The sequence below is a fragment of the Nycticebus coucang genome, chromosome 19 (assembly GCF_027406575.1).
Source record: "Nycticebus coucang isolate mNycCou1 chromosome 19, mNycCou1.pri, whole genome shotgun sequence".
Classification (NCBI taxonomy): domain Eukaryota; kingdom Metazoa; phylum Chordata; class Mammalia; order Primates; family Lorisidae; genus Nycticebus; species Nycticebus coucang.
Genome location: NC_069798.1, coordinates 1,035,571 through 1,054,859, shown reverse-complemented (window position 1 = coordinate 1,054,859; position 19,289 = coordinate 1,035,571). Strand labels below are relative to the sequence as shown.

The 19,289-nt window shown below is 39.6% G+C and overlaps 1 protein-coding gene across 2 annotated transcripts in view; it reads right to left on the bottom strand.

The window, feature by feature from the left end:
* Nucleotides 1-19,289, bottom strand: part of CEP192 (centrosomal protein 192) — a 151,132-nt gene that overhangs the window by 74,995 nt on the left and 56,848 nt on the right. For both annotated transcript variants that reach the window (XM_053571227.1, XM_053571228.1), the window contains exons 15-18: nt 18,291-18,417; nt 17,601-17,731; nt 1,244-2,060; nt 1,032-1,158 (exon numbers count right to left, since the gene is read on the bottom strand). In XM_053571227.1, coding sequence (XP_053427202.1) covers nt 1,032-1,158; nt 1,244-2,060; nt 17,601-17,731; nt 18,291-18,417 — 1,202 coding nt within the window. The remainder of the gene's footprint in view (nt 1-1,031; nt 1,159-1,243; nt 2,061-17,600; nt 17,732-18,290; nt 18,418-19,289) is intronic.

The window sequence follows — 19,289 nt, the reverse complement described above, 5'->3', positions numbered from 1 at the left end:
TCACAGTTCACAGCAAACTCAAACTCCTGGGCTCAAGCAATTCTCTTGCCTGAGCCTCCCAAGTAACTGGGACTACAGGCGCCTGCCACAATGCCCAGCTATTTTTAGAGACAAGGTCTGGCTCTGGCTCAGGCTGGTCTTGAACTCCTTAGCTCAGGCAGTCCACCCAGCCTCGGCCTCCCAGAGTGCTGGGATTACAGGCCTGAGCCACCGTGCCTGGCCTGTGGCAAGTTATTTTTGATTCAGCTGTTAGTCTTTCCCCCAAACCCAGAACAGATCAGAAAACAAAGGGGATTTATATCTGGTTACCATAAATTCATTGACCCATATTATAGGCCTCAAAGTCACAAGGAGGAATAGTACATGTTTGTTATCTTGTTTTGTGAGTGTGTTTTTTATTTTTAAGTTAAAAGTGTTACTTTTCTGAGAAAGTAGCCAAAACAATACTCTCTCAAATTCAGAAATCTACTGGCACAGTCACAAGTTAGACATTACTTATAACCAAATTTTATTCTGTCTCCCAAGATACCCTGGCAATTTTAATATCTGAAGGCAGACCTATATGATAACCACAGCAGTATTCTGGGGATAAGATTTTAGAGAGTTTGTTGAGAATGAAAAACTGGGCATTCCTCCAAAATCAGCCACATGGTAGTAAAAATCCCCCTGGCTGAATGGGATATATGCTGCTGACTATTTACGCCTCTCAGAAATCAACTATTCAGGATATGCCTTGTACCACCAGGCCTGTAGCTGAACCACTGACTGGCCCAGAGTCTGTCATATTACTCACTTTCTTTAAAATACAGACAATGACTAGGTCTATAAGTGAAAAAAAGCAAAGTACAAAAATTTGCAAAAAAAATGGCTGGAGGCTGCAAAGAAATTCACCAAAAGCTCACAGTAATTACCCTGTGAGAGATAAACCTATAGTAATTTTTCTTTTTTAAACATTTTTGCAAGTTTCCTCAGTGCATATTTTTATTATTTAAATTAAAAAAAAAAAAAAAAAAAAAAAAGTAAGCACTCACCCTGATAAACTTGTTCCAGAAATCTCACTGGGAGAAGAATGACTCAGTGGTGAGGTGGAAGGTCTGAAGCTCTCCTGGTCATCCTCTGAGCCATGTGCACCATACTCAAGAGAGGTATTCTTCAAATCTACCAGAAAAGTGTGTGTTTCAATGAAAAATGAAAACAAAAACGCCGTAATTTTGTGAATATGACCAATTACTAGGATATTTACCAACATCTTTAGGTAAAACTGCGCAAGAGTTTTCGAAAGTCACGTGCTTCTCACTGCTGCTCGTCTCACTGACAGACTCCTGCTGCTTCTGCGTCTCTCCCCCAGCAGGCATCTCTCCACGCTCTTCTAATAGCCAAAGGCCTGTCACTCTGGGGCTCCTTACTGACGAGAGACCACTGGACGGTGGGGGGGAACCCGAGGGGGCATTTCCGCCCTCCCCAGTCTCTGGTGACCTGCGGGTGCTGGAGCAGGTCTTCCTGTCAACCGCCACCCTCTCATTCTCAGCTGACTCAGAAGAAGCCATCGTTCTTAATGATGCCTGGTTCTCACTCTCTCCACTTTCACCATAAAAAACAGCTACTGTACTCTCCTTGGGTTCCTTTACACTTACATCAGTAGCACCTGAGTCCACTGTATGGCTGTCTTGAGTAGTTTGTCCTTTTGCCAAAGATAAATCCCAAATGTCAGACATACTAGCTCTTGAAAAGTTTTCCAATCCACCGTCATATCCACCAGCTTCTGTTTTTTTAAGGTATTTCTCCATATCAAATGCACTAGATCCATTACTTTTTTCTAAATCACTAGGTAAGAGATGACACACACTGGAGCAGTCCTTTGGTTTATCATATTCCTGAACAGTCTTGTCTCTGGTTCTGTTTGAAAGTGCCCTGATCATGGCAGCCAGCTGGGAAGGGTCGGCACTGACTGACGCGTCTGCGATGGCTGCAGCAATGGTGCTTATTCTCAGGGTAGAACCACTGCTGTCAGGTAGCTTGTCCTTCTCACTATGGGGCTCACTGCTTGTGAAGAACGTGTCCTGGAAATGGGAACATAAAATCGGATAAATTTATTCCAGCTTCACGGACATGTAGACATAGTAGTCCCCCCCACCCTTGGGGCATGTGTTCTAAGACCCTAATGGATGCCGAAACCTCAGGTAATTCTGACCCCTGTGTCTGCTGCCAATCAGAGCACATTTCTGCTCATGATGTTCACCCACAAATTAAATGCTCTTTCTTTTAAATACCCTTTCCTTTTTTTTTTTTTTTTTGAGACAGAGTCTCACTTTGCCACCCTTGGTAGAGTGCTGTGGCATCATAGCTCACAGCAACCTCAAATTCTTGGGCTCAAGTGATTCTCCTGCCTTAGCCTCCTGAGTACCTGGGACCACAGGTGCCCACCACACTGCCTGGCTATTTTTACAGAGGGGATCTTGTTCTGGGCTCAGGCGACTCCCCTGCCTCAGCATCCCACAGTGCTGGGAGTACCACATGAGCCACTGCGCCCGGCCTTGCCCTTTCCAACTTCTGTGAGCATTGATCACTCGCTGTGGCCTTAACTATTGCATTTTGAGGTACAACGGCAAAAATCAGCGTGTATATATTTCTCTTTCTTCACAATTCACAAACAGAAGGTTCATTTGTATCACAGACCCTAGAAACTTCAGCACGCAGTTTTTTTCTTTCCTTATTAAGTCAAGAGCTTTCACCTTTACACTTAAAGAAAGCACCTGTGTCTTCCCTTTAGCATATCTGAATTGCCAGCCATCAGTACACTTGCAATTCAGGGCCATTTTTAAGTAAAATAAGGGTGACTTGAACATAAGTCAATAGGTGAAAGTCAATCTGAACACGGCTACTGAGTGATTAAAGGATGGACAGTGTGTGCAGGGTGGAGGAGCCAGATAAAAGGGGCACTCACACCCCATGCAGACCTAGCAAGACAGTAACAAGACTTCAATCACATTGCTCAAAACAGCACACAATTTAAAACGTATAAATTATTTATTTCTAGAATTTTCTGTTTAATAGTTTTGGACCACAGATGACCATGGATGACACACCACTGATAGTAAAACTATAGTTTGGGGGGGAGGGGTCCTGTATTAATTTAATCCTTATTTATAGTCACCTTCTAAGATTTAACTACAATAGAAGATAATGTTACACCAACCAAATACCCTAATGAAAAAGGTAGCTACTGTAAACTTCAATTATACAGTACCAGAAAAATCATAAAATCTGACTGTCATCTGTTTTTTAAAATATCTTTAGGAATTAAAGAGATGCTAAAACTGAATCAGAAAATAAAGGCCATGGAGCCACTGTGATCCTAAGTAGAACTTCTGGTCACTCAACTGTTAGAAGAAGTATTTACAAACAAGAGATAAATAGGAACGTGGAACTGAAATGGGTCCAACCACTAAGAAATATAAAACTAGTAACTTCTGCCTCCAGTAACAGCAAACTAGTTGATGCGAAGCCCCTCTTGCTGAGAGCAGTTTTGAGCAGCACACTCAAAACTGCCTGTGACAGCAGTGGCCAGCTGGAGATGCAGGGCAAAGGCACAGGGCCAGAAAGCCTCCTAGAGAGGAGACCCGGCAGTGGGGCCAGTCTGCCCAGGAGGACCTGCTGCTTCAAAACAAGGCTAGGCAAAGCTGTTCTGACAGCTTTGTTCTTATAGGGGTTTAAGAATTGATTTCAGAGTCTGCCAATGATCAGGGTTAGGGGATTAGGAGGGTGGTGGTGGGTGGGTGGGTGGGTGGGGGTGTGTGTGTGTGTGTGTGTGTGTGTGTGTGTGTGTGTGTGTGAAGAGAGAATCAGAGACAGGAAGAGACCGAGAGACACCGAGACCCCAAGACCACAGTGAAACACCAATGCCTTACGATGAGACCACAAAGGACAGACCCTTGGAGTCGAGGTGAATTAGCACTAGACTGGACCTCGTGAGGACTGCAGCTCAGTTCCAGCCGCTCAGTCCCTTTTAAAGAGTTCTACAAGAGGACGGCGCCTGTGGCTCTCAGTGGGTAGGGAGCCCCCTATACCAAGGGTGGTGAGTTCAAACCGGCCTCGGCCAAACTCCAACAAAAAAATAGCTGGGCCCCAGGCAGCATAATTGGACTTTAAAGAAAGATAAATGCAATGCTGTATCAGAGTATGTTATGTAAAACAAGAAACTGAAGGAGAAAATTAGCCCAAAACCTACTTGTTGGCCAGTCCCCAGCTTCTTTTTAATTCTTGCTTCAATCTCATTTTCAGTTTTTTTTCTGGTGTATTTTTTAGTGCCTATGGTTTTAAAAAGCAGGAGGCAGGCCATGTTGACTAGGTTGGCTTGCTCTAGTGAGTAGAGTAGGGAGATTAATTAATATTAAATGAGTAACTGTTGGATATCTGTTATGTCCAGCTTTACCAAATGCTCTGCGAGTATAAGGAAACAGTTACTATTTATCTACTTTATTAAAAAAGTGTATATTTACAAGGCCATAATTTTGTTACTTTAAATACTTTAAATGCTATATAGTGCCAGGTGAAAACTGAGACTAATAAATAGATATGCTAATTAAAAAAACATTTTAGGATATGGTTCTGTCACATAATAAATCACCAATGTATTTTAGCATCAAGTATTCATATTTAACGCAGATTAAAGGAAACCTTAATTTTAAAAGTTTACTTTATCCAACTACAAAGATAATATATATTCACTGTAAAGACTTTTAAACACATTCTTAAAAAATAGAAATCCCCCATCATTCCATGATCCAGAGAAAATCAGTTTTTTTTTTCTCTGTTAAGCATATCTTGTTTTTTGAACCACAACATGACAAAAGCATTTCCTATGTGACTGTCTATGACAATACTTTTTTTTTTTTTTTTTCTTTTTCACAGTTTTTGGCCAGGGCTGGCCTTGAACCTGCCACCTCCGGCATATGGGGCCGGCGCCCTATTCCTTTCAGCCAAAGACACCGCCCTATGACAAGACTTTTAATGGTTGCACAGTATTTCATATTTAATCATTCTCCTAGCTAAGTAGCCAAATCGTTTCCAAATTTCTGCTATTATAAATTAAAGCAGAGACAAATGGCTTTTTAATAATAAACTCATTTAATAATTCATTCTATTTATTTTCTTAGGGAAATTTTATAGAAGTAAAATTACTGGGTCATAAAGCAAAAAGTCTGTCAAATGTCTTGGTGTCTATGTTAGCTCCTAACGTTCTGATTTTTAGACTGGTACTTACTTTTCATAATAGTCTACAAATTTGCAGAATTGTAATTATAAATTACCTTTGAACTAATATTTGTTATTCTTAACAACTATTATTTTTAATTCTTCAACAAATTAATAGATGCATTAAATCATGACTATCACCTTTTAGTTATATATTTTTTCCTTCAGTGGCATGAAAAAGATAGTGATGAATAATTTATTGGTAATTATCAAAGTAGAATAGTTAAGACTTTTCTCATTGAAAAATCCATGATAAACATATCTGGATGTGTGTGTGTGTGTACATATATGTACCTGCATAAATGAGGTGTTCTGTCAATCATATTTTTCATTAATTCAGACTGGTCTACTCTTCTAATTCATTATTTTAAAAATGAATGTTCAGAATATATCTAATTGTTCATTTTTTTTTTAATTGGACTGTTTTCCTCACTGTCTGGTGTGGGTGAATGGCACATAAAACACACTGCTCCATCAAGACGAGAGAGAGGAAAATAACTTTCTAGTCAGAGGCAAAAGCATGTGAAGGCCCTGTGATGGGAAGAGCTTGGACTGTTCAAGGAACCAAAGAACATGGCTGTGTAGAAATGGAGCAAGAAAAGGACAGAGGTGGGTAGTGGCCCCTGAACTCCCAGACCTGGAAGTTTATGCTGAGTTCATTGGATTTTAGCCAAGAAAAATCACTTTGGCTGCTGTGCAGATAATGGATTAAAGGAGGTCAAAATTGGAAAAAAAAAAAAAAAAATAGCTGGGCGTTATGGCGGGTGCCGGTAATACCAGCTACTTGGGAGGCTGAGGCAAGAGAATCGCCTAAGCCCAAGAGTTGGAGGTTGCTGTGAGCTGTGATGCTATAGCACTCTACCGAGGGGGATAAAGTGAGACTCTATCTCTACAAAAAAAAAGGGGGGGGGGAGAGACAAGATGGTGGACTGAAGCCAGCTTTCAACAGAGGCTCCCGTCCAGAAGGAGAGTTAAGGGACAGGAATTTAGTAAGTATCCTGGTGGATTTGAGTCGCACCAAGAGAGAAGGTTGAAGAACGCACATCAACACCACTGAGGCAAGCTGTGATCACATGGAACCAAACAAAAGCAAAACGGCTCACTTCTGGATATTCTGAAGCCACACCCCGTGTCTCCCTGGGCAACCAGAGGAGGCCACCAGTGAGCAAAGGATTTGCCTGACGCTGCTCACAAACCCAGGAAGCTTCCAGGGCAGGGCCGACAGAGAGGTAATCAGACACAATCCTCCAGCAGCAAAGACATTTGAACTCAGAACAGCCCGTCTTCTGTAGGCGATTTTAGCAGAAACAGAGACAGAACCCCACAAAGTTGTCTGCTCTGTTCGGTTCTGTTAGCAACATCAATCAGGGACGGGGCTAAGCCTGAGTGAACACCTCCCTACCACCACCTGCATCAAGCACTCAAAGATGTCAGGCCCCATCTCCTCCTGCTAGATAGCGGCAGACTGCAGGGGCCTGGCAGACTTCCTTGCAATTCAGGCAGGTGCAAACCCCTGGAGTATCTGTTCACTACAGGCAACTGGGTTAGCCATCTGCAGAGATACCAGTGACTGGGTCCGACAGAGGGGCAAAGTGGGAAAGGAGACATCAACCTTCCCAGACTATTTGGGATCTATTTGCTAGGTGGCTCCTCCTGACTCCACGCTGCACTGGAGCAAACCATATCAGAGGAGTCACCAGACCCCTGTGATCCAGTTCCCAGAGACCTCTTCAACTCTCCCACCCTAGATAGGTGCCAATTGAGACAATCAATTTGGACCTTTTGAACTGAACTAATAGACTGAGGACTTTTCAGGCGGTGCCCTGGGTATGCGGTTGTAGGAAGGTTTGATTTTCCTTTTCCAACTGGTGCCAAAGGTGGGCGGGCGGGGTGACTTAATTGCTGGTTTTTCCACACAGCTGAGACTTCAAGCCAGAGTAAACGTTACAATAGGATCGAACAGAAACCAGCTGAAAACAAGACAGAACCACTTAGCCCCACCACACAAGACAGGGCCCCAGTTTCTCAGGCCACAACACTGTACGGGCCCTCGATAAAGCCCCAGGGGAAAAATCAAAGGGAGTAAAATAACCAGAGGCAGAATCAGCAGAAAAACTCTGGTAACATGAATAACCAGAAGAGATCAACCCCCCCAAGAAAAGATACGGCAGATGTGATTGAAGATCCCATTCATAAACAACTGGCTGAGATGTCACAAATCGAATTCAGAATTTGGATTGCAGACAAGATTAATAAAATGGAATTAGGAATTTGAGGAGAAATTCAAAAGTTGTCTCAAGAATTTAACGAATTTAAAGACAAAACCACCAAAGACTTAGACACACTGAAGCAAGAATTACAGCCCTCAAAGATATGAAAAATACAGTAGAATCCCTCAGCAACAGAATGGAGCAAGCAGAAGAAAGGATTTCTGACATTGAAGATAAAGTCTTCGAACGCTCCCAATCTCTCGAAGAGGAAGAGAAATGGAGAGCAAAAACGGATCACTCACTCACAGAACTCTCAGATAATTCAAAGAAAAGCAACATACGAATAATTGGGATTTCAGAGAATGATGAAGTGGCCTTGAAGGGCACAGAGGCCCTTCTGCATGAAATTATGAAAGAAAATTTTCCAGACATGCCTAGAGAATCTGAAATTCAGATAGCAGACAGCTTCAGAACCCCAGCACAATTCAACCCCAATAAGTCATCCCCCAGGCATATCATAATTAGCTTCACTAAAGTTAACATGAAAGAGAAGATTCTCAAAGCAGCCTGGCGAAAGAAAACTATTACGTACAAAGGAAAGAATATTAGAATAACTGCAGATCTCTCTGCTGAAACTTTTCAAGCCAGAAGAGGGTGGTCATCAACTTTTAATCTCCTAAAGCAAAATAACTTTCAACCCAGCATCTTGTATCCAGCTAAACTGAGTTTCATTTATGAAGGAGAAATTAAATACTTTAATGACATATGTTGAAAAAATTTGCCATAACCAAACCAGCTCTTCAGGATATTCTCAGACCTATTCTCCATAATGACCAACCCAATCCTATACCACAAAAGTAAACTCACTCAGAAACTTCGGATCAAACTCCAACTTCCACACTGGTGAAAGGATTAAAAATGTCCACTGGACCTTTGAAAAACTTGATACCCAAAATTCCACGAGACTTATCAATACTCTCCATTAATGTGAATGGCTTAAACTGTCCTCTAAAGAGGCATAGGTTAGCTGACTGGATACAAAAACTCAAGCCAGATATTTGTTGCATACAAGAGTCACATCTTAACTTAAAAGACAAATACAGACTCAGGATGAAAGGACGGTCATCCATATTTCAGGCAAATGGTAATCAGAAAAAAGCAGGTGTTGCAATTTTATTTGCAGATACAGTACACTTTAAACAATCAAAAGTAAGGAAGGACAAGAATGGTCACTTCATATTTGTTAAGGGTAATACTCAATATGATGAGATCTCAATTATTAATATCTATGCACCCAACCAGAATGCACCTCAATTTATAAGAGAAACTCTAACAGACATGAGTAACTTGATTTCCTCCAGCTCCATAATCGTTGGCGATTTCAACACTCCTTGGGCAGTGTTGGATCGATCCTCCAACAAGAAGCTGAGCAAAGAAATCTTAGATTTAAACCCAACCATCCAATATTTAGATTTAGCAGACATCTACAGAACATTTCATCCCAACAAAACTGAATACACATACTTCTCATCAGCCCATGGAACTTACTCCAAAATTGACCACATTTTAGGTCACAAGTCTAACCTCAGTAAATTTAAAGGAATAGAAATTATTCATTGCATCTTCTCGGACCATCATGGAATAAAACTTGAATTGAGTAACAACAGGAATCTGCATACTCATACAAAAACATGGAAGTTAAATAACCTTATGCTGAATGATAGCTGGGTCAGAGATGAGATTAAGAAAGAAATCGCCAATTTTTTGGAACAAAACGACAATGAAGACACGAACTATCAGAACCTCTGGGACACCGCAAAGGGAGTTCTAAGAGAGAAATTTATAACACTGCAAGCCTTCCTCAACAGAACAGAAAGAGAGGAAGTTAACAACTTAACAGGACATCTCAAACTGGAAAAGGAAGAACATTCCAACCCCAAACCCAGTAGAAGAAAAGAAATAACCAAAATTAGAGCAGAATTAAATGAAATTGAAAACAAAAGAATAATACAACAGATCAATAAATCAAAAAGCTGGTTTTTTGAAAAGGTCAACAAAATAGATAAACCTCTGGCCAACCTAATCAGAAAAAAAAGAGTAAAATCTCTAATATCATCAATCAGAAACAACAAAGACGAAGTAACAACAGACTCGTCAGAAATCCAAAAAATCCTTAAGGAATATTACAAGAAAATTTATTCTCAGAAATATGAAAATCTGAAGGAAATTGACCGATACTTGGAAGCACGCCACCTTCCAAGACTTGGCCAGAATCAAGTGGAAATGTTGAACAGACCCATATCAAGTTCAGAAATAGCATCGACTATACAAAACCTCCCTAAAAAGAAAAGCCCGGGACCAGATGGTTTCACGTCAGAATTCTACCAAACCTTTAAAGAGGAATTAGCACCTATATTACTCAACCTGTTCCAAAAGGTAGAAAAAGAAGGAAGACTACCCAACACGTTCTATGAAGCAAACATCACCCTGATCCCCAAACCAGGAAAAGACCCAACAAAAAAATTATAGACCAATATCACTAATGAACATAGATGCAAAAATATTCAACAAGATCCTAAGAAACAGAATCCAGCAACACATCAAACAAATTATACATCATGACCAAGTTGGTTTTATCCCAGGGTCTCAAGGCTGGTTCAATATACGTAAATCTATAAATGTAATTCAGCACATAAACAAATTAAAAAACAAAGATCATATGATTCTCTCAATTGATGCAGAAAAAGCTTTTGATAATATCCAGCATCCCTTCATGATCAGAACACTCAAGAAAATTGGTCTAGAAGGGACTTTTAAACTGATAGAGGCCATCTACAGCAAACCCACAGCCAATATCATATTGAATGGAGTTAAATTGGAATCATTTCCACTCAGATCAGGAACCAGACAAGGCTGCCCATTGTCTCCATTGCTTTTCAACATTGTAATGGAAGTTTTAGCCACCGCAATTAGGGAAGAAAAGGCGATCAAGGGTATCCATATAGGGTCAGAAGAGATCAAACTTTCACTCTTCGCAGATGATATGATTCTGTATCTGGAAAACACTAGGGACTCTACTACAAAACTTCTAGAAGTGATCAAGGAATACAGCAGCGTCTCAGGTTACAAAATCAACATCCATAAATCGGTAGCCTTTATATACACCAACAACAGTCAAGTTGAAAAAGCAGTTAAGGACTCTATCCCATTCACAGTAGTGCCAAAGAAGATGAAATATTTGGGAATTTACCTAACAAAAGACGTGAAAGATCTCTATAAAGAGAACTATGAAACTCTAAGAAAAGAAATAGCTGAAAATGTTGACAAATGGAAAAACATACCATGCTCATGGCTGGGAAGAATCAACATTATCAAAATGTCCATACTACCCAAAGCAATATATAATTTCAACGCACTCCCTATTACAGCTCCACTGTGATATTTTAAAGATATTGAAAAAACAATACTTCGTTTTATACGGAATCAGAAAAAACCTCGAATAGCCAAGACATTACTCAGAAATAAAAACAAAACAGGAGGAATCACACTACCAGACCTCAGACTTTACTACAAATCGATAGTGATCAAAACAGCATGGTACTGGCATAAAAACAGAGGAGTAGATATCTGGAACAGAATAGAGAACCAAGAGATGAATCCAGCTACTTACCGTTATTTGATCTTTGACAAGCCAATTAAAAACATTCACTGGGGAAAAGATTCCCTATTTAACAAATGGTGCTGGGTGAACTGGCTGGCAACCTGTAAAAGACTGAAATTGGACCCACACCTTTCACCATTACCTAAGATAGACTCTCATTGGATTAAAGATTTAAACTTAAGACATGAAACTATAAAAATACTAGAGGAGAGTGCAGGGAAAACCCTTGAAGAAATTGGTCTGGGCAAGTATTTTTTTGAGGAGAACCCCCCGGGCAACTGAAGCAGCTTCAAAAATACACTACTGGGACTTGATCAAACTAAAAAGCTTCTGCACAGCCAAGAACACAGTAAGTAAAGCAAACAGCCCTCAGAATGGGAGAAGATATTTGCAGGGTATATCTCTGACAAAGGTTTAATAACCAGAATCCACGGAGAACTCAAACACATCAGCAAGAAAAAAACAAGGGATCCCATCGCAGGCTGGGCAAGGGATTTGAAGAGAAACTTCTCTGAAGAAGACAGGTACACGGCCTTCAGACATATGAAAAAATGCTCATCATCTTTAATCATCAGAGAAATGCAAATCAAAACTACTTTGAGATATCACCTAACTCTAGGGAGACTAGCTTGTATCACAAAATCTCAAGACCAGAGATGTTGGCGTGGATGTGGAGAAAAGGGAACACTTCTGCACTGCTGGTGGGAATGCAAATTAATACATTCCTTTTGGAAAGATATATGGAGAACACACTCAGAGATCTAAAACTAGATCTGCCATTCAATCCTGTAATTCCTCTGCTGGGCATATACTCAGAAGACCAAAAATCACAACATAACAAAGATATTTGTATCAGAATGTTTATTGCAGCCCAATTCATAATTGCTAAGTCATGGAAAAAGCCCAAGTGCCCATCGATCCACGAATGGATTAATAAATTGTGGTATATGTACACCATGGAATATTATGCAGCCTTAAAGAAAGATGGAGACTTTACCTCTTTCATGTTTACATGGATGGAGCTGGAACATATTCTTCTTAGTAAAGTATCTCAAGAATGGAAGAAAAAGTACCTAATGTACTCAGCCCTACTATGAAACTAATTTGGGGCTCTCACATGAAAGCTATAACCCAGTTACAACCTAACAATAGGGGGAAGTGGGAAAGGGAGGGGAGGGAGGGGGATCGGTGGGATCATACCTCTGGTGCATCTTACAGGTGTATTTGCGAAACTTGGTAAATGTAGAATGTAAATGTTTTGGCACAGTAACTGAGATAATGCCAGGAAGGCTATGTTAACCATTGTGATGAAAATGTGTCAAATGGTCTATGAAGCGAGTGTATGATGCCCCATGATCATATCAATGTATATAGTTATGATTTAATAAAAAAAAAAAAAAAAAAGAGCTCTACAATAGCTGGTGTCCTCACTGAGCCTGAAGCAACATAAATGCAGTCTGGAAGATACTAACTCCTTTGTCCTCAAATTATGAAAATAATTTTTCCAGTAAACAGCAGGATAAAACAAAAGGTACCTAAAAACATCACAATAAAATGCATAAAAAACCAAACAAAAAGAAAACATCTCGTAGCCAACTTTTAAAATGAAATTTTGTAAAATACATTTAAAGTGCTACAAGTTACTGAGAGCAAGCAAAAATACAACTTTCAGAGAGAAAACATAAAATTCATTATTAGTGGGACAGTGCCTGTGGCTCAAAGGGGTAGGGCACTGGTCCCATATGCTGGAGATGGCGGGTTCAAACCCAGCCCCAGCCAAGAACCAAAAAAAAAAAAAAAAAAAAAAAAAATTCATTATTAGTAGACCCTTACTAAAAATTAAAAATGTAAGCCTATTTTTCAAGCAGAAAAAAATTAATCCCAGGTGGAAAGTGAGAAATGTATACCCACTGTGTAAATCATCATCCTCACCTTGTCTTATAGGATTTAAACAGAGATAATAAAAATATAAAACAGCAGAAACTTTAATCCTGGAGTACAGTAAACTGAGCATTTTATGATTCTTGTAATGTCAAATTAGAGGTTAAAAATTTTATTAAAAATTAGGTTTTTTTAATAAAAAATAAAATTAAAAAATAAAAATTAGTAAACCAAAGAGGAAGGTTATAATTTCTTGGGTAATCACTAAAATAACAGAAAAATAAATAAATACATATGTAGTTAAAAAATTAACAGTGGGATAAATTAAAATAATATAAAATATTTGAACAATCCCAAACAATACTAAAAAGAACAAAATATAGGTGAAACAACCAAAAAAACAAATGAAAAAAACAGAATTACCAGGTATTAGTGATTCCATTAAATACAGAGGGTGCCAAAAAAACATATACACATAAGAAAAAAATTGTATTAAAATTGTAAGTCACGTTTAACTTCTTCAATTATTAAGAGATGCGCAAACATGACTCGTATTCAACTTCCATTATTGGTATACATTGAGTATTACAATTTTAATAGTCTTTTCCTTCCTTAAAGTGAGTATACTTTTTTTGGCACCCTCTGTATAACCAGAAAGACTGTGAGATGGGTTGAAAACTAAAATCCAATTCTGTCCTTATGAGAGAAACACTGAAAATATAAAGCAACAGATAAAAACTGAAATGCTGGGAAATGATCCAAGATGCTAACATTAACCCAAGACAAATCTAATCTTTATCAGGTTAGATTTACAAAAACGCCTTACTAGAGACGGCTTACTAGAGAAGGACACCCACGGAGACCTACATGCCAAAGAGGACAGTTTTAATTTGCATGCACCTAAAAATGCAGCCTCAAAATGTTAAAAGCAAATACTGATAGCCCCACAATGACTGATATTCCCACAATTGCAGGGGGAGATTTAAAAACTTACGTAACGACAACTGTAAGAATGTAGGCAGCTGGGGCATCCTGATTTAAATAAATCTCACCTAAATGAGACACATAGTCCCCTCACGGACAGAGAACATTTTCAAAAATCAAACAAATGCTCAGCCAAGTATCAGGTCTCAACAAATTCCAAAGAGCTAAAACCAAAAATTCTGTAACTATAATTGCCCTGAAATCAGTATTTTGAAAACTAAACAATCTCTAAATGTTTAAAAGCTAACCAATATACTTTTAGAAAAACACAGGGCCAAAAGAATTAGAAAACATATTGAGCTGAATGATAATACAAATATGAAATATCAAAACATAGGGCATGAAAGAAAAAATGTACAGGATGCAACAAGAGTTTGCTCTCAGGAAATACGAATACTAGTAGATCAGTGGTTCTCCACCTTCCTAATGACCCTTTAATATAGCTCCTCATGCTGTGGTGACCCCCAACCATAAAATTATTGTTGTTGCTACTTCATAACTGTAATTTTGCTACTGTTATGAATCATAATGTAAATATCTGATATGCAGGATGTATTTTCATTGTTACAAAGGGGTCACTACCCACAGGTTGAGAACCACTGCACTAGATGCTTACAGAGAAGCAAAAAAGGTTGGCCAGGTGTGGTGGCTCATATGTGTTGCCCTAACACTTTGGGAGGCTGAGGCAAGAGATCACTTGAGCTCAGGAGTTTGAGACCAGCCTGAGCAAAACAACGAGACTCCATCTCTTCCTACAATACATAGGAAATAGAAAAATTATCCAGGTATGGTGATGCATGCCTGAAGTCCCATCTAGTCAGGTGGCTGGGACATGACTACTCTAGTCCAGGAGTTTGAGGTTGAGCTATGATGATGCCACTACACTAGGACCTAGGGCAACAGAGGGAGACAGGAAAGGGAAGGGACCAGAAGGGAGAAAGGGACAAAGGGGGAAATGAGAAAGGGGGGGAAAGAGGAAAAACAAGGAAAGGAGAGGGAAAGGAAAGGGAAAGAAGAAGAGAGAAAAGAAAAATAAATCAAGAAGGCAGAAAGAAAAATCAATGAGCTAAGAACTCATCTCAACAAGTCAGAGGCCAGGTTGAATGGCTCACGCCTGTAATCCCAGCCCTTGGGAGGCCCAGACAGGTGGACTGACTTAGCTCACAGGTTCAAGACCAGCCTGAGCCAGAGTGACACCCCATCTCTAAAAATAGCCAGGTGTGGGGGGAGGATGGTGGGAGGGAGGGTAATTGGTGGGACCACAGCTATGGTGCATCTTACAAGGATACATGTGAAATTTACTAAACATAGAATATGAATGTCTTAACACAATAACTAAGAAAATGCCATGAAGGCTATGTTAAACAGTTTGAAGAAAATATTTCAAATTGTATATAAAACCCATGATTGCATTAATGTACACAGTTGTGATTTAATAAAAAAAAAAAAAAAATAGCCAGGCATTCTGGAGGGCACCTGTAGTCCCAGCTACTCAGGAGGCTGAGGCAAGAGAATCATTTGAGCCCAAGAGTTTGAAGTTGTTGTGAGCTATGACGCCATGACACTCTACCCAGGGCAACAAAGTGAGACTGTCTCAAAAAAAAAAAAAAAAAAAAGATTAAATCCACAGAAACTAGAAGAGGTAAGAAATGAAGATCAGAAAATATAAAACAGAGAATAAAACTGGTAAATTAACAATATCTGAGAAATATGTGGTGCCAGGTGCCACCCGGGGGGGCAGGGTCCATTACGATCTATGGATCTGGTGGGGACTGAGTGAAGAAGTATAAAGTTAGAAACGACAGAAAGAAAGAGACAAGACACATGGATCGAATTTTCAAAGGTGGACCCAGGGGACCACTGCCCGCTTGTGGAGTTCTGACGGTGGCCCTTCAGCTTTTATTGAAGGCTATTTGTTCATTAGTCCTGGGTAGAGTGAAGTGGCATCGTAGCTCATAGCAACCTCAAACACGTGAGCTCAGGCGATCCTCTCGCTTCAGCCTCCCCAGTAGCTAGGAATATAGGTGCCTGCCACAATGCCTGGCTAGTTTTTCTATTTTTTTTTTTTTAGTAGAAATGGGGTCTTGCTCTGGGTCAGTCTGGTCTCAAACTCCTGAGCTCAAGCAATCCATACTTTAAAAGTATGATGAGAAATCTTACACTGATAAAGACTTACTATAAGCTATGATGTTCAACAGTGTTATATGACACAAGATAAATAAACAGACCAAAGAAACACAACAGAGCATCTGGAAGAAACCCTGGCTGCTATGACACTAATTTATTTTAGAGCTGACACACTAGAGAACGGAGAAGTACAAACACCATTAAAGAGGTGAAAAGGCAAGCCACAGACTGGACGAAGACTGGAGAAGCACTCATAGTCATCAAGAGGCTCACTCTGGAATATGTTAAGAAGCCTATAAATCAGTAAGACACACAATCCATCAGAAGAATGAACAAGAGACTTTGAACAAGTAGGTCACAGAAGCTGCTATCCAAATGGCCGAGAAACCTAAAGAAGGACTCAGCTTCACTGCTGATCGGAGAAGTGCAAATTAAAGCAGAGGCCTCACTACATTCCTTCCAGATCAATAATGCCAAGTGATGGTGAGGATGCGCAGCTCAGGAATTATCACACGTACGCTAGAAATCCACATGGGTACAACCACTCTAGAAAATGAGGCTAAACTACCAGGGCAAAGGTGAGCAGACCCTGCACCCAGAAACTCCACCCGTAAGCACCCACCTCACACGGATGTGTGCACATGCAAAAATAGACAGGTGCTAGGCTGTTCACAGAGCATTATTCTATAATTGCGGAATACTAGAAATATCCCAAATGTCCATCACCAGTAGAACGGATATATAAGCTATAGAATATTTATGTAAAGGAGCACTATATAGTAATGAAAATAAGTTTCTGTTATACTCATATAGCAAATATGTGGTGAAATGAAAAAGTCAAAGGAATATATGCTGCATGTTTCTTTTATATCAAGTTCAAAGAAGGAGGAAATTAAGCTCAGCACATGTAGCTCAAGCAGCTATACTGAGCTGGCGGGTTCGAATCCAGCCCAGGCCCACCAAACAACAATGACAACTATAACCAAAAAATAGCAAGGTGTTGCGGCGGGCGCCATCCCAGCTCCTGGGCTGAGGCAAAAGAATCACTTAAGCCCAGGAGCTGGAGGTTACTGTGAGCTGTGATGCCACAGCACTCTACCCAGGGCAACAGCTTGAGACTGTGTCTCAAAAAGGAGTGGGGGGGGATTAATGTATTGTTAGAAAGAAGTCTAAAGGAGGGAGTAGTGTTTGGAAGGGGTGCAAAAAAAATTGTTTCTGAGGTATCAGCAATGTTTCCTTTCTTGACCTGAGGAGTACACAGGTGTACACTTTGTGATAATTCATTCACTGCTCCATTTTTAACTAATTCTTTTGGATTTGTTAAAAATAAAAGAATATTTTTAAAGTTAAAAAGCATTTGTAATAAACTTGAAGCCAGAAAAAGAAAAAGTTAAACCGTATGTATTTTTCACAGGTGATCTTGTCTTGACCTTACACAAGAACTATAACGAGACACTCTCACAATCCCTTCATGGGACGCTTACTTCTGGTTTGCCTTCACCAGCTGTTAAGGTCACATCACTCTCATCCATTTGTGAAGTGCTCTCCACTGCTTCAAACTGGAGGGTTACTGATCCTTCACTTAGTTGAGTCTGGGACTGCTCATTTAAATTTCCTGCAGGAAATTTACAGTATTCAACTTACAAGTATACATAATGATCAATAAAAATTACTAACCACCAAGGAAGAAATCTTTTTAGCCCAAATAGTCACTTTCACTGTAACTGTTTAAATGTAAAGTCATTTGGACAAAGGACAACAGCATAGTTAATGTGGCTCAATTCTGCAAAGTATAAACTTTAAAGAAAAATTGTGAATTTTAATCTCTCCCTTACATATACACATATAAACTCATTTACTATTTTTTAGCTTTAAACATTTCACAAATATACAATAAACTGAATTCGGAAGTCAGTGGTTCTTTAGAGTAATCTCAACTCTTCCGCTGGGATGCAGGCCCCTAAGCAGTGGGGCATGGCTTGTGCGACTTCACATGATACGCAGCACAAGACATCGCACCAACAAACAGCAGATGCTCAGTAATTTTAAGTTGATCAAGAAAATTTGATCATACTTAGATTATTGTAGCCTAAACCTCAAAATAATCACAAAATACTTAATAACAGGTTAAAAAAACAAAGATTCCTTAGAATTTCTATAATATGATCCATTACCTGAAAACAGAACATGGTTAAGATGACTCATGTCTTTTTCCAAATTACTTCTTGATACATCTGATTTTCTTATTAAAGCAACAGGTGCGCTCTTTTCTGGTGATCTAATAAAATAACCAAATGATGGCTACAAAATAATTAAACATGAATTAGTTCCTTAGTTTTCGACTTATTTGATAAATTCTAGACTTTATCTCATACTGGTAACACAGCTAAAAAGATGACTTCAAAAGAACTGTTCTTCCCACTTAACCTCAAATTACTAAGAACGAACATTAAAAGTCCAGATAGAGCTTTAATTTCCTTAATGCTAGATATCTTTTAATCATTACAACTAATATTGTCAAATAAGTTGCCCTTACTGAGAAATCCAAATTAAAACAACACAGAAATGACACTTAATACCTTCAATAAGTATTAGTATTAGGCACTGTTTAATCATCAGTGGCAATATCAATGTGAAAAAAACAAAAACTCTTGCCTCCTGAAACAGGGAACATAAGGATATAGGGTCGGTCCTCATAGTTCAGTTGTTAGGGCACTGGCCACATACACAGGGGCTGGCTGGTTTGAACCCAGCCCTGGCCTGCTAAAAACAACAAGGACAACAACAAAAAAATAGCCGGGCATTGTGGCAAGGGCCTGTAGTCCCAGCTACTTGGGAGGCTGAGGCAAGAGAGTCACTTGATCCCAAGAGTTCCAGGTTGTTGTGAGCTGTGACGCCACGGCACTGTCCCAAAGGCAACATAGTGAAAAAAAGAACGTAAGGGTATCCTACTTCATAGAATCAATACATCCATATTAAGATTTGTTTACTTTCCCACTGACTTGCACAGAACTTTTAGCAGCATTCTCGTTCTAGGAGGTCACTAAGGGACAAGTGATCCCCACACATCTCTCCTCCATGACCTTCCCAAGACAGACCTAAAGGGCGAACCCACTGACTAACTGTCACTTCAGAATTGCTTCACTTGGTCCAGTAACTTTGAGGCAAGTAAA